The sequence below is a fragment of the Aptenodytes forsteri genome, unplaced genomic scaffold, assembly GCF_000699145.1.
Source record: "Aptenodytes forsteri isolate BGI_AS27 unplaced genomic scaffold, ASM69914v1 Scaffold230, whole genome shotgun sequence".
Lineage (NCBI taxonomy): Eukaryota > Metazoa > Chordata > Aves > Sphenisciformes > Spheniscidae > Aptenodytes > Aptenodytes forsteri.
The window spans coordinates 192175-216215 of record NW_008795711.1 but is presented as its reverse complement, the minus strand read 5'-3'; the positions used below and the strand labels follow the sequence as shown (position 1 = coordinate 216215).

The 24041-nt window shown below is 46.5% G+C and overlaps 1 protein-coding gene across 1 annotated transcript; it reads right to left on the bottom strand.

Annotated features, from left to right (window-relative positions):
• On the bottom strand, nucleotides 1-23713 carry SMG5 (SMG5, nonsense mediated mRNA decay factor). The gene is made up of 21 exons (XM_019473168.1): nucleotides 23619-23713; nucleotides 22876-22999; nucleotides 22052-22208; nucleotides 18823-18912; nucleotides 17411-17500; nucleotides 16413-16491; nucleotides 15688-15813; nucleotides 15165-15233; nucleotides 13029-13237; nucleotides 12742-12879; nucleotides 10959-11660; nucleotides 8930-9099; nucleotides 8572-8647; nucleotides 7691-7866; nucleotides 6350-6508; nucleotides 6071-6130; nucleotides 5087-5246; nucleotides 4605-4695; nucleotides 3863-3937; nucleotides 3383-3521; nucleotides 1-2986 (listed from the first exon to the last, which is right to left on the bottom strand). The coding sequence occupies exons 2-21, from the start codon at nucleotides 22972-22974 to the stop codon at nucleotides 2903-2905; spliced, it is 2949 nt and encodes a 982-aa protein (XP_019328713.1). The 5' UTR covers nucleotides 22975-22999; nucleotides 23619-23713; the 3' UTR covers nucleotides 1-2902.
• Nucleotides 23714-24041: the final 328 nt, after the last annotated feature.

The following is a 24041-nucleotide window of genomic DNA, read 5'->3' as shown; positions in this document are numbered from 1 at the left end:
TTAGCCCATCTTCTGCACTGGACTGTGACCCCTTGCTCCCACCCTGTTCAGTGACAGCACCAACCTCATCTGCTGCCCTGACCCCACAGCACTTGGCTCCCAGCTCTCACTCTGCACCACCGGCAGCCTGGGGAGCTGTACGAACCGAGACACTCATGATCGGCATGACAGGCATTCCCTTTTGGTTGCTGCTTTATTTGCATTGCTCTTTTCTCCCCTCAAGATCCAGCTGTGGCCACGGGAATACCTGGCCCAGAGCAAAGCTGAGGAATGCCTCCAGCTCCTCGCTGTTTTGATTTCAGCCAAGCAACGCTCTTTTCTTTACCGACCCCAAGTGCGCAATTTGCACTGTGCAGCCAGAAGGGAATGACAATTAGGCCTCTCAGGACTGCAAAGACAACCAGGCTTCAGCTCAAGCAGACCTCCAGAAGGGAGTTGCAGCCTGCAGACCCTTCTGATGTGCTTTGCAGTAAGGAGGTGGACGGTTTTCTGAAGCAGCACAGTCCACCAGCTATCCATCCCACTGAGCCAGGCTTCCACTGAACAAGGAGCGTATTTCAGCATAACTGAGCAGCACTCTCCAAGTTAACGGAGGGGCAGAAGGGGAGGTGACTCTGCTCTCCACTTCACCACATTGCTCTGGGTCATACACTGAAGGACAAGTCCCACAAGGCGATCCTCTTTTCTTTTCCCACCCCATCAAACAAAAATAACAAGCTAGACAAACAAATGGCTTCAAATAAAAACACTGGCAGCACTGGAGGAAAGAGTGACTGACAAACTTCACAGCCCATCTTAGACCTCTATGAACACCCAAGATGAGCCAGAGTCTTTGACCTGCTGTTCTGCTTATGTTGTTTCCTTGGCTTAGCCTAGAAAAGCACCGTGAGTTTCAGGAGAAGCTGCAAAAAGAAAAACCTGTAGGGAAACCGTGCCACCCTACCCCCTCCACCTGCCTTTCAGACCACAAGGTATGGACCTGGTAGGGCCAGCTCCAGCTGTAACTTAAAGCTCAGCATTTCTCTCTGCTGTGCTACGAGGCTGCATGCTGCAAAGGAACTGAAATTGGAATATAAATGAATCCTCTGGGACTTGTGCTGGTTTTTTTAGTTTTTACCTGAAAACAAGGAACATCCTGCCACTCCAGTACAATGCATCATGCTAGGAAGTCTGCATAGATTGGAGTATGTTACTTGTCTTTCCGTATTATGCCCCTTTCGTAGCAGCTTCTGGCTGGCCCATGGGAAAAAACACACAAACATAGAAGACTAGTGGTTTTTACTTGCATAGCTGCTGTTAGTTCATGTGGATGGAGACATCTGTTTCTTGAGTACATTGACACAGATGAACTAAAAAGAGGCCGTTCAGCCTATCTCCCACCGCTCTGCTGTCCTGGAGCAACCCATTTCTTCATTTCCAAGCATCAACGTGTGACAGGATGTCAGACACAGGTTGCTTGAGATGCTGTCAGGATGGAGGTCTGAAAGGTCCCTCACAGGTCACATGGGGAATTAGCTCTTCCAGCATCCGTCCAGGTAGCATCATCCCTTCTTTTTGGGATGCTGAAAGCACAATGCTTTGTGAGCTCAGTCCTGGGCAGCGGCAGTCACTGCGCTGCCTTTGCCTTCCCTGGAGGGATGTGAGGAGGGGGGATACAAACACTCAAGTTCTGCCACCCTCTCTAGCATGGCATAGCAGCAGTGGTGTGTTGGAACAACCAGCAGAAGAGATAATGGCTTTGAGATCCTCCTTCCTCCTCCACACCTCACTGCAAGATTTAGAAAAGAAAAAAAAAGGGAAAAAAGAGAAAGGGGGAGGGGGGGGAAGAGGAGGCATTGGATCCTTCGGAGATACCTGCTCCATCCCAGGGTCACAGCACTCAAGCCAAGTGGTTGAGCCTTATCAGTGTTTAAATCCCACACGGCTCTCCTCTCTCTTCGAGCAACTCTGCTGGATTCTACTCCTTTTCTCCAAGGTCTAATGCTGGAAGCAAAGAAGCGGGAGGGACTGGGGAAGGAGGAAGAGCGTCCTTTTCACCTCTCTCAAGCAGCTTGGCCAATCTCTTGCTGCTCATGAAGCATGCAGCTTGTAAGGAGAGCAAGAATGTGCACCAAGCCCATCGGGGCACTTCAGACTGCTCTCTCCTTGCAGGCCAACATCCCTTTGCACTGAGCCCGCTCCATGGGGGACAGGGAAAGGAAATAAATATGCTTGTTCAAAGAAAAAAAAAAAAAAATTATATTAAGAGCTTTCCCCCCCCCTTTTAAATAGCATAATTGTTTCCTTCTCTCTCTGACATTGGAAGAGTATCCAGAACCCCAAAGGAACTCCACTTTTTCTTTTTTAATATTATTTATATATATAAAAACTAAGAATTAAAAGGAAAAAACCCATCTGCTTTCCTGTCACCAGATTGCCAAACAAGAGCTAAACACTCCTTGGATCTTCTTTCCCAAGCTAAGAGGGCTCCATTTCTGCTGCGCTGGTTTGGTTTCATTTAAGTAAAGTCCACGCTTTAGAAGCCGCCTGCCCATTTCAGATGACCAAGCAAGCTTTGGGGAGGAATGAGGGGGGAATGAATGACTGCCCGTCTCTCGCCCATCTCTGCCGACTGGGAGAAGGGCAGAGCTCTGCCTCGGCCGTGCCGAGGTGCCTCTCTCTTCTCAGAGCAGTTGGCGCCGTCGGAGATGTACAGCCGTCTGGTCAGGATACAGGTGGAGGGTGTCTGTGTGCGTGCCCAAATTGGATTTTTTTTTTTTTTTTTGGTAGATATTTTTGTTATTGTTGCTGCTGCTGCTTCTTCGTGTCTAAGTGTCACCCAGATTTTTGTTTCCTTCGTTCAGACGCTGCACGTTCCGAGAGGGGGAGAGAAAGGTACACCAACCCGATGCCTTTCTGAACATCAGCCCATCTCTTTCCACTGCTTGTAGAACTCCAGAACATTTTTTATTTCTACGCTGGCATTGGCGGCTGCCTGGATGGCAGACTGCAAGCAGAGACAAAACAGGTTATTTTTTTCTTGCCCTGTCAAGAGGACTGCCCTTCACAACTTGGAGATTCTCAGGCAGAGTTTGTCATGGCTAAAAGGCCCAATTCTCCTTCATGCTAAAGTTGCTCTGGCATGAGAGGCCTGCACAGACATGCAAATTACTTCTCCTACCTCCCCCAGGACACTTTGCACCACAAAAGCATGACAGATCAAGGGGCCTTCAAGGAAATAGGAACCACGACTTATAAACTAAATTTGGGAAATCCAGGACAGTTATTACCCAAAGCAGAAAACATTAAAAAAAAAAAAAAAAAAATCCCTTGCCAATCAGCCAGATTTTAATCTCGCTAGGAAGCAGAAAGGCTCAGCTCAGCCAGCCAAAGAGCTACTGACCTGCATGGGCACCGAGAACGTGCTTGGGTCCTCCAGCTGAAAGCCCGTGATGATGGTGACCATTCCTGTGGTGTCGTCCTCCCCGCTTCCTTGGGACACTGTCAGTTGTTTGCAGCTGTCCAGTATTTTATAGAGATTCCTGCCAGACAGATGCAAGAAGAGAAACAGAGGGGAAAGTCAGAGGGAAGACCACTTGTTTGTGCAAACATATGCTCAGGAGAACATGTGGAAAGCAGGACTGTTTCTCTGGCGCCTGTTGAAGGCTTTTCTGAGACCCTTCTTAGCACCAAGTGTTTGGTGCTATGTGAGATGCACAGATGGATGGATGCCCTAACACCCTCTCTAAGGAATTTTATAATTACTCACTTAGAGCACCAAATCAAGCAAGCTGCATGATGGGTCCCAGTGCTAACACCTCTCCCCAAAGCCACCTGCCTGCTGGGAATCAGGCTCAGACATCTCCAGATGCTGTAATCTTACCAGGCATCTAAATCTTGTCTCTTCAATTTATGCCTCTCAAAGCTCTTCCCAACATCTTTCTGGCAACGAATGTACCTAAGGAAAGATCAGAGTCACTGAGCTCACATGGAGACCATCACACAGACTGAAGTCAGTGCTCTACAGCACTGCTGCATGACTACCAGATGCTGCAGGACCCTTTCGCAACGCTGGCTTTTATCAACCAAAGTAACACCCAAAGGCCTGCCCAAGGAATCCCCTGTAAAGTCCCTTAGATCACCTCCCCTGTCTCCTCCTCATCATCGCTACGTGCGGTTCACAAAACCACAAGTGGCCCACCAGCCCTGACATAGGCCTTGAAGATGCAGTTTGTCTTCACAGAAGCGCAGCTGTTTGTCCTTCTACAGCTAACTTGGGCAATAATGCCGTACAGCTCTGCCGGCACTCCCAGTGCATCAGTAAAAGGTACTGCTCAGTTTTATACACTGATAAAGAGATGCCACTCCCTCCATTCCTCAGAAGCAGCTACATTTCATGGCCGAGCAGCAACTACAAGCGTATCTGGAGAACCAGATGCCAAATCTGTTACTTCACCACCTTCCCTCTTGCCAAGTGCATTCCTGAGGCCTGGCTTTTCCCTTGGCCCACTCCTCACTCTGCTCCAAGGGATGCACAGGCTGCTCCCACCATGGACATTTTCTTCCACCCCAGAATATACCCATTCCAAAAGCAAGGGCAAATCGCATCGCTCTCCCACTCTCACCTGTTTCCCTTTTTAAATTCTGCCTCCAGATACCGGATGCTGTCCCGAGCACCTGCGTTCTCCTTTTTCAGGAAGTCTAAGCCATCAATCACTAACAGAAAAAAAAAAGAAACAAAAACATCTGGCTTACAGCTATACTGCTGCAAACTAATCCAGATGTGTCAAGAATTCCTCATCCCACTGAACTGTCTCTGATGCACAGCAGCAGTGGCTGCCACAGGAGGCAGACGAAGCAGAGGGTGAACAGGGCCTCTCTCTTTCCAGCTGTTCTTCGATACACGATGTTAGATTCCAAGCATGGGCCACACATAAAACAGGCCCCAAAAGCGACATGTGGAAACAGCGTTTCAGCTGCTCCAGCCGAAGTAAAGGACAACAGCAGCAGGAGAGAAAGCCACCATCTTGGCCCACAGGGCTTGCTTCCTAGCAAGGAGGGAACGAGGGGAAGAGAGGCTCAGTTATTTGACATGGAGTCCCCATACCTGTTCGAGGGATGATGATTATGAACCTCCCGCTGGTGGCCAGCTGCTTGACAACAGCCAGGTGCTGGCAGAGGGCCTGGGTGTCCGGGACAAGATAAGGTGACATGGCTGACTGCGCTTTGGGCTGCTGGAGACTTCCCTCCAGCTGAGAAACCTCCAGCTGAAAAAAACACACATGTAGAGACACTTGCTTCACATTTATGCTGAAGCAAACAATCAAACAGGGCAAGACTCGCCCTGCAAAGCTCCGTCAGGTCCTTCCAACCTCCCAGCACATGAAGCAGAGGGCTGGATGCAGTCAGAGGGAGGTGACTGTCCCACTCTACACTGTACTGGTGCAGCCCCACCTGGAGTACTGTGTGCAGTTTTGGGCACCTCAGTGTAAGAAGGACATCAAACTATTACAGTGTGTCCAGAGAAGGGCGACCAAGATGGTGAAATGTCTCAAGGGCAAGACTTAGGAGGAGCGACTGAGGTCACTTGGCTTGTACAGCTTGAAGAAGAGAAGGCTGAGGGGTGCCCTCATCGCAGTTTACATCTTCCTCAAGGGGGGCAGCGGAGGGGGAGGTGCTGATCTCCTCTCTCTGGTGACCAGCGATAGGACACGAGGAAATGGAATGAAGCTGCGTCAGGGGAAGTTCAGATTGGACATGAGGAAAAGGTTCTTCACTGAGAGGGCGGTCGGTCACTGGAACAGGCTCCCCAGGGAAGTGGTCACAGCACCAAGCCTGTCAGAGTTCAAGGAGTGTCTGGACGATGCTCTTAGGCATATGGTTTAGTTTTAGGTAGTCCTGCAAGGAGCAGGGAGTTGGACTCAATGATCCTTATAGGTCCCTTCCAACTTGAGATATTCTATGATTCTGTCTTTGCAGAACAGACTTACTGCCTACGTGTGGGATGGGAGCAGAGAGCTCCCCCTTCCTTTCCTACTTTCAGACATCTCAGCCACTACCCTGCCAGTTTTCAGGAACCAGCATCTCCTACCTGCAGTCGAAGCTGAGCCATATCTCTCATTAGCCTGTTCCGACGAGCTTCCTCTGCAGCCTAGTTACAAAAACAAACTTCTGTATCAGTTAGCAGGAAGCACACAAGCTGACACTAGCACATGCTTCCACAAACAGGGTGAAAAGGGGACACCTGAGTAGCTTTACGGAGCAAAACGTTCATCTCCCACCAAAGATCTGTGATTACAGTTACAATCTAATAGTAATCTACAGGAAATTGTGCCAAGTACAGAGAATTAGCCCACCTCTGCCAACTCACCATGTGAAACTGGGCTTGGGCCTGGTGCAGCAAGTTGTCTTGCTCCGACTGTGCTATGCTGATGAAGATCCCAAGCTCTGAGTTGAACTGCAGGATGCTGCCTTGCAAGTGGGTTATGAAGTGGCCAAAGCTCCGAATGCAGCAAATCCGAACAACAGACTGCAAAGAAGCAGACAGGCAATCACTAGCCATGTCTCCCCATGGGGGTTGTAGCCTGAGCCAGCTCCGACCCTGCATGCTTTTGGAAAAGGCAGAAACTGCTATTAAAAAAAAAATCCAAAGGAAATTTTGGAAAAGGCAGAAACTGCTATTAAAAAAAAAAATCCAAAGGAAACATTTCTGATGGAAATGTGCTTCTGAAGACAAAGACTGCAGGAGAGGGCTGCAGGAAAGCCTATACTTGGCCAGAAAGCTTAGAAGTGCTTGCAGTCTGGGCTTCCCCAACTCAAGAAAACCTCAGAAAACATCAACAGGCTCTCCCCCATAAATCTCTGCTCAAGCCCCCAGTGCTGGGAAAAGGAATCAAACAAAACAACAATCTATATCTGATTTTGGGGCAGGCGCTTCTCTTGGCTGGGCTGCTGAGCAAAGGCAGCAAAAGGTGAGCTCACGTGGGATGCGAGATTGCTGCACTTTGCTCCAGCTGCCCCAGCAGCTTGAGATGACATTCAAGACCTCAGCCGGCTGGACTGTGATTTAACAAACATGGGTCTCACGTCACGCATCAGAACAGCGCCCTTAAATCGAGGCAGAAGATGGAATATATTCCCCACTCCAAAGGAATCAGATTGGTCTAGCAAGGCAAGACAGGAGAAGAACAATTGCCTTTTTCTGCACACCTCCGCTACCCAGAAACGATCACCTTGGCCCTTTGTGCTTGGGAAAACAGGCAGAAGTGCTCTACGAGGGCACAGAGTGCCACATGAAGTGAGATCTCACCAACTTTTGCATTTACTAGAGAAGGATCACAGGAAGTATCCTGCAGCTCCAATCAAATTCTCTTCATTCAAGGCAGGGCAGAGATAACAACGCTTCTGCCCAGCCAGGGAGGTCAGGAGACTTCATGCAGCAAAGCTGTCAACATGTGACTGTACTTCCTTTCATAATGACTGACAGGGAAGGGAAGGCAAGGCAATTTTTTTGAACACTGATTTTTGGATAGACAAATGACTGCAGCAACCACCAATAACATGAGCCCATCTCAGACTCAAAAGTTTGAATCAGTTTGGGGTCTTTTTTGGCAAGAAAGAACTAGATCTTCATCTGCACAGCTAAGACAGGCTGCACCTCCAGAAAGGTAAATGCAGCTTGTGCCGAGATTCGCGATTTACCCTGACTCACCTCCTCAACTGCTGAGAAAATGGGCCGGTCCTGCTCAAAGTTAAACCTCTTGTGTGCATTTTTCAGAGGGGGAAGATTTCGCAGGGCCACATCTTCTGGGAGCAGCAAGTTGGCTTTCAGGTCTGGGAGCTCAGCGCCACTCAGAATGTCCTTGACTTCATTACATAGGGCCAGCCCTGGAGAGGATGGAGGAGGTGCACAGCAATATATGGTGACTTAAACAACTGATGTGGGGACAAAGAGGAAAACTGCTTTAAGGCACGCAACCTGTAATGATCGAGGGCAAAGGTTTTAAATTACACATGTACTGTGAACACGTGTTGAAGGAGGAACAAAAAGGCCACCCACAACATAAAAAGTAACTGTCCCCAACAACCTGCTAAGGTGCACCACTTCAGAAAAAACTCTAGTTTGGAAGTTAGCCTTCCCATTCATTCCAACAGACAAGCATCCCTGTTTAAACTATGCTTCTCATGAATCATGGGGTTCTTTAGGCTGAGGTACAGGGCACATCACAAGCATTTGGAGCTTCAAAACTAGTTTCCACGATCGCCGTGAAAAATCATACTCTTACTTATGGTCTTGACAGTTAATTACAATCATGTTGGCCACACAAGGATTTCACACACACAGGTGCGAGTGTTTCAGTATATTGTCAGCCATATATAATGCATTAATAGAGCTAAAGTCTACAGGACAGTATTTAACTGGAATGGTGTTTAAACACAAAAACAACAACACAGGCATGATGTCGCTTCCCATTGTGCTTATAAGCAAACTGCTACTGGCAAATCTCTCACCCCAGGATCTATCACACACCATGGAAATCACTGATGACTAGGCTTGCTGAAACATTACATTGCCACTTCCTTTTCCAGTACCTGATTCCTGCAGGTCTGCAGCAGAAGGCAGAAGGTTGAGGAGCACAGACAGCCTATTCCACAGGCTCTGAGAGCTCTGCAGGAACAAAACACAGAAGGCCACAGAAAACGTCAATGCAGATGTATGCAATAACCAGGCTGCTTGGGCTTTCCAGCATCTTTCACAGACCTCAGAATGCTTTATAAAGAGTAAACTACTACACTTCTTAGGACAAGATTATCTTAATTCAGCTGGTGGGGTATTTAACATCACCTTCTGTCCAGGACTGGGACAGCAGTTTCAATATGCCCCTATCGTCCCAGCCCAGGGGAACCGAACAGACGCAGCCTTGGACCGAACACCGAGCACAGTTCCCACCTGAGCACACATGATGATGAGGTCCGTGTTTGTCCTCAGCCAGTCCAGGAACACCTTGACAGCGAGAAGCAGCCCTTCGTTGGTCATGATCTCTAGCTTCTCCTGAAGGGATCGCTCATTCCTGCAGGATTTGTTACTTGAAAAGCTTTCCTCAGAGTCAGACACATCATCTGGAAAATGAAGGGAAAAGCAGGATGGTAGGCATTAAACCCCTTGAGAAGCCAAGCCCTACCGGTATGAGAACAGTGCTGGGTTGGTAAGAGTTGAGTTGAACTTCTCAGTGCCTCCACACATCCTCGCAAAACCAGTTCCCCATCCCCTGTGCTGTTGATATGACTGTATTACTGTTGCTTGTTCTTCTTCGTTGGGAGAAGATTGCTAAAATCTCCCTGTGAAAGTTTGACGAACGCCTTAACCCCTCCAGCAGCTTCTGAGACGCTCGCTAACAGAGCAGGGGGAAACAGCATGTGCCACCACAAGGAACCATATCATTTACTGCAGAGAACAGAGCCAGTGATCACTGTTTAGGTCGACGTGCACTAATCTTCGGGCTAGGCAAGAGAAGAAAATGGTAGGGCTATTTCATGAGCCAGGGCCCAGGTGAATTTAAATATTGAATATGCTTTGCCATCTTGTCATTCTACAGACCAGAGGATCTCAAAGCCACTGCCAATGAAATTGCATGCTAGCTACATGAGTGACCTGAGGTCAAGGTAGCAGCAAGCTGGGAATCAACGATGCATTTTGCTACAGTCCCTTATTTTAATTGCACAGTCACTTCTGCCTATTAGCACAGCAATTATCACTCAATAAACCCTCAGAATCAAAAGGGAGGAAGTAATTTATTCAGAAACCATCCCTGATAGAGTGTTAAGACCATTACATAGCTCAAGTTTTGAAACAGTACAGCTGAGGCAAAGAGAACTCAGCTAAAAAGCCCATGGGTTAATTCATTCAACCTGGTTCATTCAACCTCTCATTTTCTACATCTATAAAAGTATCATGGCCACGCTATTCAAATACATGCCTGGAGCTGCAACATCTGTGTAACCCACTGAAGGAAAATGTTAAACAGACCAAAAATCGTTTGTTTCTTCCTTTACCCCCATCTCTTTCAAGTGGCTATGAAGCAATGCCAGGAGTCAGTAAACATTAACATGATCTAATACTCCCCCTTCAAATCCTGGCCCAGGCAAAGCCTGAATCTTGCCAGTGCTGCAGGCCCATTGAATTTGGCAGCAGGACGCAAAAATGTTTCCTTGCTCCAGGGAAGCTGGGGGGAATGACAAACAAGACTGAACAGGCCCGTGTGGTTTTATCTGAAATACAAACAACTCCCTGTAGTGCATCAGATCTCCCTTTCAAGCTGTTTTTTCCCAGAACGTTACTCAGTTGTCTAAGCTGTGTGGCAATAGAGACATTGCAGCTCCACCTGCTGTGCATCTGCAGTTGGGTTCAGCCCTGAGCACTCAGCGAGGCAGCATTCAGAGGGTCACAGAAAAAGGCCCGCAACTCGCATGCACCTAGGTCACATCTTACAGACAAGCTCCTTTGACAAGAGCTTTGCAGAGTTGATAATCTGACATCTCATGGAGAAATTCCTGGACCGCATCTGCACTGTCCATCACCAGAAGGTCTAGTAAGCATCTGATTACAGAGATTTTACATGGGGAAAAAGGAAGATAATCCAAATTTTTAATACCTGCTGGAATTATCCTCTGTATTATCAGAACTGCTCAGCATTTAGCCTGTTGAGCAGAACAACAGATAACCCCGGCTGGCTGCAGGCGTTTCCTTTGCTCAGTGCACATATTCCTGGATGTCGAGCAGTAAGAGTAAAGTTCCTCCTTCAGGAAACACCCAACCCAAGACCTGCCCAGTACTTGGGCAACCTGCTCCTCCAAACCTGGATGAAGGAGAACTTGCACCATGAGAAGGGGTGGATTTTAGCAAACAGACTGCTATAGCTTGCAGTTTTCTACACAGGGCTGCAACAACAAATATTTTGAATGAGGTTGCTGATCCTTACCTTGCTCTGACAAGCTGGGCTTCTCCAGATCTCCATTGATACATGGCTTGCTTTCTATTCCATCCTTCAAGACGGGTGGTTCACTGTTCGGTTTCAGAAGGATGTTGCTGAAAGTGGGAGCCAAGCGAAAGCAGCGTTTGGTCTGAAACAGCTGGGTGGACATGGCCTGGAGATTACTGGCTATGCTTGCGTCATTAGCGCTCAGGGAAGCTGGCCCATTGACTGCTGGATCCAGAGCCTCAATTTTAGAGATGCTTGGGCTCTTGGAGTCCCCCAGCCCACTGCCATCCACACAGTTTTTTAAGGCCTCTTTGGGCCCACTTTTGCCTCGGCCACTTCCCTCCTCACCCGGCTCATCCTCCATGTCCTCCAAGTCGGACCGAGATTCTTGGCTGTTCATGTCAGAGTCCGTCTCCACATCAAAAGCAGCTTCTGCTTCCTCGTCACTCTTCTCTGAGCCACTTTCTGAGCCATCGCTGCCCTTTGTGGAGCCCTGGCTGGAGTCAGAGTCAAAGCCCTCGCTCAGGTCACTCTCATCCACCTTCTGGGGGTGGCGGCGGCGACGCAAACAGGAGAGGCGGGAGTATTTCTTGCTTTTCTTGCAGTCATTCTTCCGTTGTTCCTCGCTGGGCTGATGATTGGCCAAGTCAGCTTCAGCTTCCTTCTCAATCAAGTTCAATGGCTCCCGTGGCTCCTGGTCATCTGCAGGCATTTAAAATGAGACCACAAGTTAAGAAAGTCCCGATGCGTCACACAAGCTGTTTGTCAGCCCTGAGCCTGGGGAACCAGTACTGCAAATTTCAGCCATCACTTCTATTAGTGTCTTTAACCAGAGAACAAGTAATGGGCAACCCTAGAAGAATGACTCACTTTCTAAAAGGCGCCCAGAAAGACTTGGGAAGCCTGGATTCCTACTGCCCAAGCTGTGCTGCTCCGTTATCAGGCAGCCCCAGTGCTGAATGCTGCCAGACCAACATAAAATACACAGTTGCATCTTAAATCTTTTCCCCAGCTTTCTACAGTCCGAGAACCAAGTGACCCACCAAGCGGGGCAAGGGCATGTGCCAGTCAGCTGGATTAAACCAGCCACTCCACCCTGTAACTAGACTGAGTTGATCTAATCCCTTCCTTGACCAACATGCTCACAGACTTTCCAGCAGCCCTATGTCACCCTGACAGCTTCAAAACCCATGCAGGGGAGGAGTCATTCATTGTTGCTTTTGACGAGGTAAACTCTGGTCCTGCGTTCCGTGAAATATTACAAATTGACTGTTTGCAGGGAAAAGATTTAGCAGTTTCATTCTCTGCTCAACAGGATCCCCCGGAAACTAAAGATCTGTTTTTGTCTGAGCAGAGATGAGGTGTGCTGAGCAGACACTACTCTGCCCAGGTGTTTCACCTGAGATCACCTCCTCAGTGGAGAAGAAAAGAGTCCAGTAAATAACAGCAAATAGAGACAGAAAATAAGGAGCACAGATTGGGGTAAACAGATGATGAATGAGCTGCCAAGAAATACAGAAAGATAACTCCTTACAACAAGGAAAGCAAACATTTTCATCCTGTGATGATTCTGATACTCACAGAGAGCGTCTAAGTGGAGACTGTCTCAGCAGATTACCTATCTTTGGGGATTTCAGCCCAGCAGTCAAAGATCAAGATGTCTCTAACACCACTCAGGTACTATACTACAAAACGCATGCCCAGGAGATTTAGGAAAGAAAAGTAAAAGCCAGCCCTATAGGCAGGCAACTGGGGAGACTCAGCTTATACTCTGTTCTCTTACCTGTACCATCACTCTGAAAGGCTGGGACTGGATTCTCCCCTTCTTCTAGCTCCGCCTGCAGGCGAATATTGACGTGATTTATCAGGTGAGAGAAGAGGGCCAGCGTGAAAGCGATGGCTGCACTGTACTGCTTTGAACCTGCAACAAGACAGCGTAATGAGGTGGAGGAGGCTGACCACTAGTCCAAAACATGAATGCCAATTAGGACGACATCTTCAGCCTAACTGGACTGCTGAATGTTAATCACTAAATTTCTGAATGAATTTGCTGAATAAAGCACTGGTTACCTGCCCTCTTGAGGCTGTGAACACTCATAAGGCAGATGATCACCATGCGAAAGATCAGGAGATCAGGAAGGAAGGAGTAGCCGCTCTCATACTCTTCTTCATCTTCACTAGCTGAGCTCAGATTAGGAGGAGAAGGCAGGTAGAACAAGCACAGGTTGAAATCCTCCAGCACAGACTGGCAGAGAGATGTCAGCTCAGAATCCAGAGAGCTTAACAAGAGGCAAAAATAAACAAGAGTTATTATTCAAGACTCAAGCTCCTGGCAATGTCTGCATGGAAACTGAACCAAAACTGGCAGTTAGGCTATCCTTTAGCACTAGACAGGATGAAGCACCAGGGAATATACTGTAGGCAACAACAGCTATGGGAAGCAAGTGAGATGAATCAGATTATGTTTTCCTCTCCAAAGCTGCTAAACTAAAGACAAACGATACTACAAAGAGATGAGTCACCAAAAAAATATTACTTTTTTACTGGGAGCTCAGGCAGTAGCCATTAAGATACACAGGGCACTTCAATGCTGAAGGTAGCAAAAGTTGCAGATCCGCTGCTCAGTTAAAGGACTACATTGCAGTGCACAAACTGGGGACACAACTCTTCCTCCTCCCATGGCTCTAACTTGCAGCCCTGTAAAAACATTCCAAAATCCTCTGTAGCTATTAGCTACTTCAAAGGAAGCACCCACGGTAATTCAGTATAACGGGCTATGGGAGTCTCCTAGTTACAAAATAAACCCATCTGCAAAATATCTAGCAAATCTTTTTCAGGGGCAACGTGCTTGGGAAACTGAAGTAATTTCCAATTTTCTTACGTGCTAAATATGTGTTAAGTGGATATTAAATGAGCCTTGAAGTTCCACTCCACTATAAGTCAATATTTGAAAGCTAATCCCATACTGGGCTTCATTAGCAAGGGCACAGCCAGCAGGTTGAGGAAAATGATTATCCCACCCTGTCTGGCACTCAAGAGATGGCATCTGGAGTACTGCATCCAGTCTTGGGGTCCCCAGTACAAAAAAAAAACAAACAAAGAGATGCTGACAAGCTGGACTTAGTCCAGCAGAGGACTGTCAAGGGGAACAGAGAACATGAGGTATGAGAAGAGGCAAAGAGAATCGAGTTTGTTCAGCCTGAAAGAGAAAAGGCTCAGGGGGTATAATCTTCTGTTTTCAGATGCCAAATAGGTGGTTCTAGAGGACTGAGTAAGACTCTTCTCAACGGTGCACAGCAAAAGGAAGGGAAGCGATGGGTACAGGCTGCAGAACAGGAAAATGAGACTAGATGCAAGGAAAAAAAAACACCACAGTGAAGGTGGTCAAACACTGGAAGGGGGACCAGAGAGGTGTGGAATCTCTGTCCTTAGATCCATTAAAAACTCAGCTGGATGAGGCTCTGAGCAACCTCATCTGACTTCGCATTTGAATCTACTTTCACAGTGGACCCTACTTTGGGGGAGGACTGGACCCCTAAGAAGGTCCCTTCCAACCTGAACTATTCCATGATGAGTTTAACTGTAGCCTGTGTATAAGCCCTTTAAAACACCTGCTCTATTTCAAGCAGTAAGAGGTTAATTTACAATCACCTGAAAACCTCCCAGCAGAGACAGAGAAAATCCAAGGGGGGGTGGGGGGCGGAAATCACACAGAATAAATGGAAAGCTTTGTACAGCTAACATGAACGGGCTATGCTATTTGTTTCTTTGAACAAGGTATTTGGTTACAGATTTCCAAATGCAACGAACAGCTCTGCACACGTACAGACGGTGACTCTTTGCTGTCCTATCAGCCTAAATCCAGTGCTTGCCAGGAAGAAGCATTTGATGACTGAACAAGGCAAGAAAACACCAAAGGCATAATACAGCACAGAGATGAGCTGCGAGACTCAGGAGTTCAACATTCACTCAGCTACTGGCTTGATTTAGCCAGAGTCACAAAGTATTTAACCCTTTGGTATTTCAGCCTCCCTTGGAAGACAGTCTCCTTCACTCTCCCTGCAAGGTTAGAAGACTAAAGTCTTGGACCTTTTGGCAGAAAGCCTCAGCACAGGCACTGTTATCCTACAGGGAACAGTCTCTTCCAATTCTGAATGACTGCTACTGTGAGTTATCAATAGAAGATACAATCTACTGTAACCTTACCTGCTCTTTGGCTGCAAAAGACTCTGCAGGTACATAAAGCTCACCAGCAACCTCTTAATGTCTTTGCCTCTAAAAAGATTGAGAAGAAAACACTGTAAAGGAGGTAACCCATCACAGAGATGGACTAGACTAACAGAGCTCTATTAATAGGTAGATCAGGTCTCAATTGAAAACTACATTCTGATGAAAGTGGAGAAAAAAAGACAGCTTATACACTTTTAATTTTCACCAGTATGCCTCAACCCTCATAAGCAGTCTCCACCTCCAGGGGAGAGTGAGAAAATCTCTCACCTCAAATTCTACACCTAGCCAGCATTTAGCTTTTCTCCTGAAATTATGACCTGAGAGATCAAGAATGGGATCTAGACTGGGGCTCTCAAAATTCTGGGAACAGTCACTGCCTCGAACGGGCCATCTACCAGTTCCCACTTCCCAGAAAGACACTACTCTCAGCCCAGAGGATGACACTGGTGGCATTGCAAACCCTCACCCTGCACCCCTCTCCTTTTCTTTTCCCTCTTACCGTTTCTTGCTTGGAGACAACTTCCTGGTTTCACATTTCTTCAACTGGTGATACATTTTGGCTGCTTTGTCATACAGCCGCTTCAGGTTCCCATAGGCACCTTCAAAGGACACTTCAGACTGGATACTGAGATACCAAAATAGAACACATCAAAAGTTACTTTGCCACAAGGTTGCTCACATTTTATGGCTTTAACTCACTAGAAAGTTATTCAGACATCTAAGCACGAAGACAGGTACCTAGTGCTTTTGTTTGAACATGCTGGGCTATTTAACTCCCACTGATGTCTGCAAACCCTACTTCAAGCTGCACCACAGCTCTATCTGCAATGTTTACACACCTTTTCAAATTTGTGCCTTAAGGTCATGTTCAGATAACTGAATTCCACCCACCTCACTATGCAGGGTGCCTCACTCAGCACCTCCACTCCCCTTCAGACCTGGCTCTCTAGCACAGGCAGAGGGTCTCAGATGAAACCCTGCCCTCCAAGTGCAGCCCTGCACATGTATTTTAGCGACCAGCATGACGCTTTGGTTTGACCAAGGCTCTTTCCTATTATCAGTCCTGCTCAAGGGTGAAATAAACCCATCTCTCTTCCCCCTCCCCTGAAACTCATCCGCTGAAAACAGTCACAAATCCAAAGTGAAGGAGAAAAGAATCTGGCACCAGCAACCACAGTGCACTGATTCTCTGTCCAGAAAGCCAAGATCCTCACAGACACTCACCAGCGTAAGTAGCAATAGGTAGCTTCCACATTGTAGTATTTGCTCCCTGCCAATGTCCCCAACTGGTTAAAGGGCATGCCTGTCATGAAAGAGAGGGGCAGTGGAATTAACTTACAATTCTCCAATGGCCCTGCTAGAAAGCAGATCCTTTCCCTCTCACCACATTTCCACACAGGAGGGAAGCCAGGAGACACAAACAGTAGCAAAGCTGCAGTACAAAGGTCTGGACTACTGGATCCTTTTGCCACCCTGGGTTTTTTTTTTCTGTTTTTATGGTGCTTTTAGATCCTCCCCACCTTCCTGCCAGTTATCTACATAAGAAAGCAGAGCAAACAATGCCTCCTCCTCTGTATTAATGCTGCCATGGCCTTGACACTGTATTCCTCTTGACACGGACATCATCTTATCAGCATTTAAGAGTTCTGTTCCAGCTCACTATGGTACATAAATTTTTGTCACTTATTGGTATTTGGGATCAGCCTATCAAACAACTCAGTGAGAACTCTGCAAAGACAGCACAGAGAAAACATTTTTCTGGAATTGCACACTTTTTAAGATGAGACAGGCCCTCAACTCTTGCCACAATGTGTTCTTATAAGGTAGTCACTTCCGAAGGAGAAAGCAGCACGTGAGACTTTTTTGCAAGGGTAAAAAGAGGGAGATGACCAATAATGCTCTGCTTCTGGCAATGGACAGCTGGATCTTCCCTTAGCCGGACAAGCACAACTTTACCATATTCAAGGAACTCTGAGCTTCTCAGAGGTTATCAGATGACTAAGTTGAGGTCACTGGTGAAGAGCACCTTTGCTTTAACTCCTCTCTTTGGCTTGCCAGCAAGAGAGAGATTCTCAAAGAAGGAAGTAATTTTAACCAGAGGATAAAACCACTCCTCTCTCAGCAGCAGGATATAAACCTGACCAGCATAGTATCACGGAGTATTGTTTTTAGGTTGCAGCAACATGATTTTAACAACTAAAAATTCATGGTAACTCACTCACCAATTTGTGGCGCAACAGAAAGGGCTTGATAGTAAAATCGCTCAGCCAGCAACTCTGTGTCCACACCCGCCAGTTCATTCTGATAGCGAGCTGAAAGAAAACCACACACCGCACATCAGAAACCAGAAGGCAGTGTCTTCCCTTCTGCAGAGAAGCACGGTTTCCCTACAGATGAAAAATACCACAAAACTAGAAATACTGGCCAAGTCAACAAATCCATCAAAGAAGAGCTGCTCTTGGCAAAACACAGAAACGTACAGGGTTTGCCAGGCCCATTTGAAGCACTTTTATTTTAGCTGCACTATTCCGCACATCACAACCCCTGCCACTTCAAGCAAAGGGGATATCCCTCAACACTTGTGGCAGCATGTGAGCAAAAGGAAGAAGTTCTTCTGCTCCATGTGTTAAGTGCTGATTCATTTATCCTTGAAATAACTCAGAGCTGTGTTCCATTTTCCAGTACCTCAAACAGACTATATTCACACAGCAGAGTGTGAAGTCTAAAGCAAGTCAGCTAACCTAATAAAATACCTGGCTGTACCTAGAGTGGATTTTTTTTTTTTTTGGACAACAGTAGGCATTTCGGAAACCTTAGGTGAAAGCATTGTGAAGAGGTGAGCACATTGCTCTCACACCAGTCAGGTAAGTCATTCTTACTACCCCCATAAGACATTTATTTGCAATGCCATTTTTAGGCTGATTCACGTGCAACGATAATGCCAAAGAGCTTTCAAGAGCTTGAAGGCTGCTGCGTGTCAAGCACATTTACCCGCGCCACACTTCAAATAGTTGTTTTTCACACAGTTACATGTTTTCTCACTGCCGTCACTCCCACATGTTCACAATCAAGCAAGAAGCTGACACACTTGCCACACACTTCAGGAGGTCGTGACTGTGGGATAGACAAGTCTGCTCTAAAAAGGATGACATGCAGCCAGACACAGTGACAAAGAACATGGGGCTTTGCAGTGGCCTACCACTCTGGATTGATTCACAATATTGCTTGACAAATCTGATTCAGTCACACTTGTGTTGATGACAGCAGCTCCATAAGGCAACCTTAAAGCAAGTCTGAACTGAGAAGTCAGCCCACTTTGAGTTTCCTTCACACTGTCCAAATAATATAAATAAAAGCAAAGGCTTCCATTCTTACATGGCCACGGATACAGCTGTTTATCAATAGCAAACACCTCATCTACTTGCCCAAAAACAAGGCTTCTGCAATTTGTAGTGGTTCAGTTATCGACAAGGATTTCAGCTTACACCAGTCATTGACAAATGTGTCCGAGGGAAACCAGTGTCTGCAAGAAACTATGGCTGGTGCCTAACAACAATGGACACAGCACTGTACAGGCACCATCTTTTTAATGTATTAGACGTTGCCCTGAAAGACGATGCTGTTCTGTTCTTACCTAGATCTCCCAGATAAACCAGACATCTGTGACATGCCATCTGTGCCCACTCCATCTCCTTCTCAGATGCAGACACAGGTTTCTTGCAGCCTACATGAGAAATATGAAATCACATACACCATTGGGTAAAGGCTGCTGGAAAGCATGAGCAGCCTACGCCTCTGCCTGAGACACCCAACATTTCACCAGATGAAAACAAAGACCACACGGTCAGACGACACTGTTGGTTGCCACCCATAGCATCTTATAGACCAGCACTGGTTCACTCTTGTTGTCAAAATGTAGAAAATACATGTAGACACTGACGCTCACTCACTCCCCCTTCAATTCCCTACTGATTAGGGGCAGTGCATGTCGCTGCATCACTAACAGTAACTGAAATGACTGTCACTCAGACTTTGTCTATAAGGTATGCCACGGAGAGCTGGCTCCATTTGCACTCAGATGAGAGGACAAAGGCCAATTCCTGTCTACAAGCCATGTGATTGCGTTAACATAGCATTGAGCACAAACTAATAAGGCCTGTTGAGAGGCTGATTTTGTCAGCATGGCTAATGAGGCCTTTGGACAGGAGCCGGCGCAAATCCCTGGAAGCCAGAACAAAGTCTGGGCACACTTGCCCCTGGCAGTAGCATACAATATGGATGTACCCTCCCCGACAATGAAGATGGAAACAAACTCATTGTCTCAAGACTGAGATCTAGATTTAGGACTGGCCAACCAAAAAGGGAAGAAGAGAAGTAAAACAAGGAAAAAATCAGGACAGCAAATCTGTGTTGTAGACAGGGCAGCTACAGTCAGTTAGGAAGAACTGTCTCCAAACAAAACTGCCTTTGCGTCCAGAGGAGGGCAACAAAGCTGGTGAAGGGCTGGGAGGCATGTCCTCTGAGGAGCAGCTGAGGACTTTGGGCTTGTCTAGTTTGGAGAAAAGGAGCCTGAGTGGCAACCTCATTGCTCTCTGCAGCTTCCTGGGGAGGGGACGTGGAGAGGGAAGTGCTGATCTCTTCTCCCTGGGATCCAGCGATAGGACGCGTGGGAATGGTTCAAAGCTGCCTCAAGGGAGGTTTAGACTGGACATTAGGGAGCATTTCTTTACCGAGAAGGTGGTAAAACACCGGAACAGGCTTCCTAGAGAGGTGGTCGATGCGCCAAGCCTGTCAGCACTAAAAAGGCATTTGGACAATGCCCTTAATAACAGGCTTTAACTTTTGGTCAGCCCTGAATTGGTCAGGCAGTTGGACTAGATGATCGCTGTAGGTCCCTTCCAACTGCAATAGTCTAGTCTAGTCTAGTCTATTCTATACTGAACTTAACTGCAATAGTCTAGTCTAGTCTAGTCTATACTGAACTTAAAAAAAAAAAGCGCAGTTCAGGCAGTGGAAAAGTGTCAAAAGCAACAGGGGAAGGCTCCAGCCAGCTGATCTGAACTAACTTAAGCCATCAAACATGACTCAGTTCCTGGGAGGGACTGCTGCTGGCAAGACCGTGCTTCCCATCTCCCCATCAGCACCTTCTCCCCAGCCAGCAGGGCCATGGTTCAGCCAGAGATCAGGAGGCAAAGGCTACCACGTTCACGCTTCCTCTCCAGAGAACATTTACTGCCACCGGGCAGACCAGTATCATGGATTCAGTCTAGGTTCAGTCTTCCTGTTGCCAAGGACTTCCACCTTCTGGAGGAGAAAATTTCCTCAAGCAGGAATCCCAAAGGAAGACTTTTAAGACCAGTCCAGCCTGCAGTCTAAGTTGCTCCCCTCTTGGCTTAGTTTAAAAGAGTGGAAGTGAAATCTGGAGGCTTAAGTGACCAGTGAGGAATGGTTCCCACGTACTAATGCGCATTGTATGAGATGCATTATACAAATACATGGCCTTCAAATCCGTCCATGCATGCTATTGGACCTATCCTCCCTTTCTTTTTTGCTTTGAATCCTCTTGCTCTCATTTATATAACCATCAAGTTGTGTCCACCCTAATTTGTAGTCCATACGGGATTCCTACACACCCATCTTTTCCGCATATGCAAGGTTACATCTCTATTATCCAGTTACATACTCATCTGCTGCATCCTTTTAATTAAAAAGCCTAAAAACATTAAGAAGCCTGAATAAGGGGAGCCTTCCAAATGCAATCACGCACCACAGGGTACAAACCCATCTGGAATGCGCATTTCGAGAATTTATTAATTCTGCAGTACTGAGATACATTTCTCAAAGCAACAGTTGCCAGGGACATCTGCCTTTTAAACCGACATTTCAAAGCCGATCATGATACAATCATCTCCCAGAACTAAGAATAGGATACCAGCAACTAAAACATTCTATTGCTAAAGACATACCAACTTGTCTTATGCCAGTTTCTGCTGTCCTCCCCGCTGCCAGCTTTAAGAATGTCAATTAAACCCTTGCTAATACAGTTCACAAAACATACAGAGGCTCCGTTTCTCACCTGGACCCACCCGAACAGAAACACGTGCCTTGAGGCCACTGAGCACAACCCAGGAGCAAACGTGAACAAACCATTACAAGGTAATCGAGGATGTGAATGCATACGCAGCCTTGAGCTGTTTCAAGACTGTAAACACTCTTATTCTTCCTCCCCTAATAGGTAAGATACCTCAAATTACCCTGCATCTAAGGGCATGCACAGAGGCGGTTACCTGAGACAGCTAACATACCTTACTGTGTTACAGGAACTTCCTCATGTTCTCAGTCCAAGATTCAACAGCAGTTTCAAAGCTACACACAGTACAACTAGGATGTACGTGAAGGGAGCACAGACAGAAGGGGCACCAAGAGGAGAAGCAATATTTTACACCTAGTGAATAGGATGTGCTGACAAAAATCTGTTGATTTCAAGAACCGATTCCCCCAATGGCCCGTTTGTCTGCTTTAATTAAGCTTTTAAAAACATTCTGTACAGCCAGAAGAGCTCTTCAATTTTCCATAAAAATCTGCCATCACCAAACACTTACTAAAGAATTTTCTAACAGCATTGTCTTCCTGTTAGAAACCCTTCTTTCTTCCCTAGTTTAGTATTAAAAAAACCAACAAAACAGTGCCATGGAAAAGAGAGTAGGACAGACAGTCTGTTCTAAACAGAAAACTGGCTAAACAGAGGAGGGGGGGGGGAAGATAATCCCTTGAATGCTGAAACAAAGATGGACTAGTGCAAGGGGAAGCCTCCTGACTGGGATTCAGGCCTTGCCCACGAGTCCAACACACTAAGCACTAACCTATTAGAGGGTCTGTTACGTGCGTCCAGTCAATACAGCACTGCAGCTCCAGCTGATAGTGAGACTGAATGTAGAGGAGAAGGTGCTGGTAAAACCCTATGCCAGCAACTAAGTGAGTCCGGTACGCACACTCCAGAGTGCTACGGCTGTGAATGTGCTGGAGGGAAGAAAAACGAGACTATGTTAATGCAGTCCGGGTAACATCTTAGGCTGGCCACCCAAGTTATACCAAGTATGAAGCAGGATAGTGGGTAGCTCAGCTGTAATTGGTTTTGCACAGTTCTGTACCTCCTCATGCTCAACAATGTTGTATCTAGTGGTATTTACTAAGAGTCAACATCAAGGAGGAGAAATACTTGCTGCAACAACAAATAAAAAAAAAAATCAAGGTGCCTGGTTAGAGCACCTTAAATACATTCAGACAACCAGATCACCAGGAGAGAGTTCGTGGCGTTAGAAAATACAAGTGTGAATACTGTGAGTATTTTCCAGTGATCAACTCTAGTAAAAACAATCAGCACTGACAAAGCCTCTTAAGACCATCGTTCTACACGGAGATGTATCTTTTGAAGATGGGAAGACAAAAATTAAGCAAATTATGTTGAAATATCCTCTGCAATGGCAGCTCTCTCAGCAGATCATTAAAGCTTACCTGCCCACAGCTAGACAAAAAGTGTATGTCAGCTCCAAGATTAAAATTGAGGAGTGCCTGGCTTCCTGCCCTGTGTTCAGACCACAACTTCTCCAAGCAAATGAAGCTTTTAACTTGGTCTCACCCATTGCAGAGCCAGAGACTTTCTCATGCCAGAGCCATAGATACCTGCCTTTTTATTTGTTTTAATGAGCTGGATAACTTCATAGTAAACTTTTCTCCAGAGCAGTTCTTCTGCTTTTCTTCCATAATCCACTGGATGCAAGAACATCAGCTTCACACACAGCTCCCGCAGCCTGAGATAGACAGCAGAGAATTCACATTTAGCTACAGCAGCTTCAAATACAGCTGCCACTACATAAGCACGGAAGAGGAAAATCTGAATGGATGAGCTAGGCCATCTGGTGATGGTACAGCTTGTATCACTCCCACACAAGAGCATGTGGAAAAGCCATACACCTAACCAGCTACCTTGGCTCAGCTGGCCATCGGTAACTTCCTAAATTGCAGTAATGTCAAGAATTGTCTTGACAGCTTAAAAAATTAGTAAGAAAAATCATCCCTGCTAGGCACACTCTGAACCCGATAAAAGATTTCACACACACATAAGAAGTTTCTTCACCACACAGGCTTTTTTATAGATAATTACAAGGAAGGCATTGGCCAACATGAACATGACTTATTTGTATTACGACGACACCCAGGAAAGCCCCCAGCCATGGACTGTATGGTTAGGTGCTGTTCAAATACAGATCTGAAATCTAGCCTCTGCTTCAAAAACCTGGAGGGATCCCAGGTCAAAGGTATACTACAAATCGAATACACGGTGAAACTGCAGATTCAAAACCTCCACGTGTTGCTTCACATGGATTTTTCCCAGCCAAATATAAAAAACAAGTGCCCTGCCCAACTTACTTGTTCCTCAAGCTGATGTTCTCCGGCTTGAACACTTCTTGATACGCTGCCTTATTACCAAGGATGAGATCCAACCGATGAACGGCCTCTACCACTGCTCTGCAAGGTAACACAGAAAGCAGAGTTTCAGAACAGCAGGCTCTCTGGGATTATTTCATGAGATCTGGGATGTCTGCTCAGAACCATACTAGCCTAGTTAATTCCATTATTAGCAAGCCGCATTATACCACCACACCACATTAATTGATTTCCCTTCTGCACTCTATTTTAAAAAGCTTATGGAAAGAAGAAGAAAGCAGAATTACATACACTGTAATGATTTTGCTGCAAATCAGCTGTTTAATCACCAGTTACCACTGCCTGTCTGGTCAAAAACGTCAATTATTTCTACAGTAGCAAAGTCAGAAATGTCTTTGGACATGT

Coding starts and splice junctions, on each gene's coding strand:
- SMG5 (XM_019473168.1), bottom strand. CDS start 22,974: ATGTTCTTGCATCCAGTGGATTATGGAAGAAAAGCAGAAGAACTGCTC. Junction 13,238..15,164: donor CTTTTGCAGCCAAAGAGCAG/GTAAGGTTACAG, acceptor CCTCTTGTTAAG/CTCTCTGGATTCTGAGCTGA. Junction 4,696..5,086: donor AATCATCATCCCTCGAACAG/GTATGGGGACTC, acceptor TTTTTCTGTTAG/TGATTGATGGCTTAGACTTC.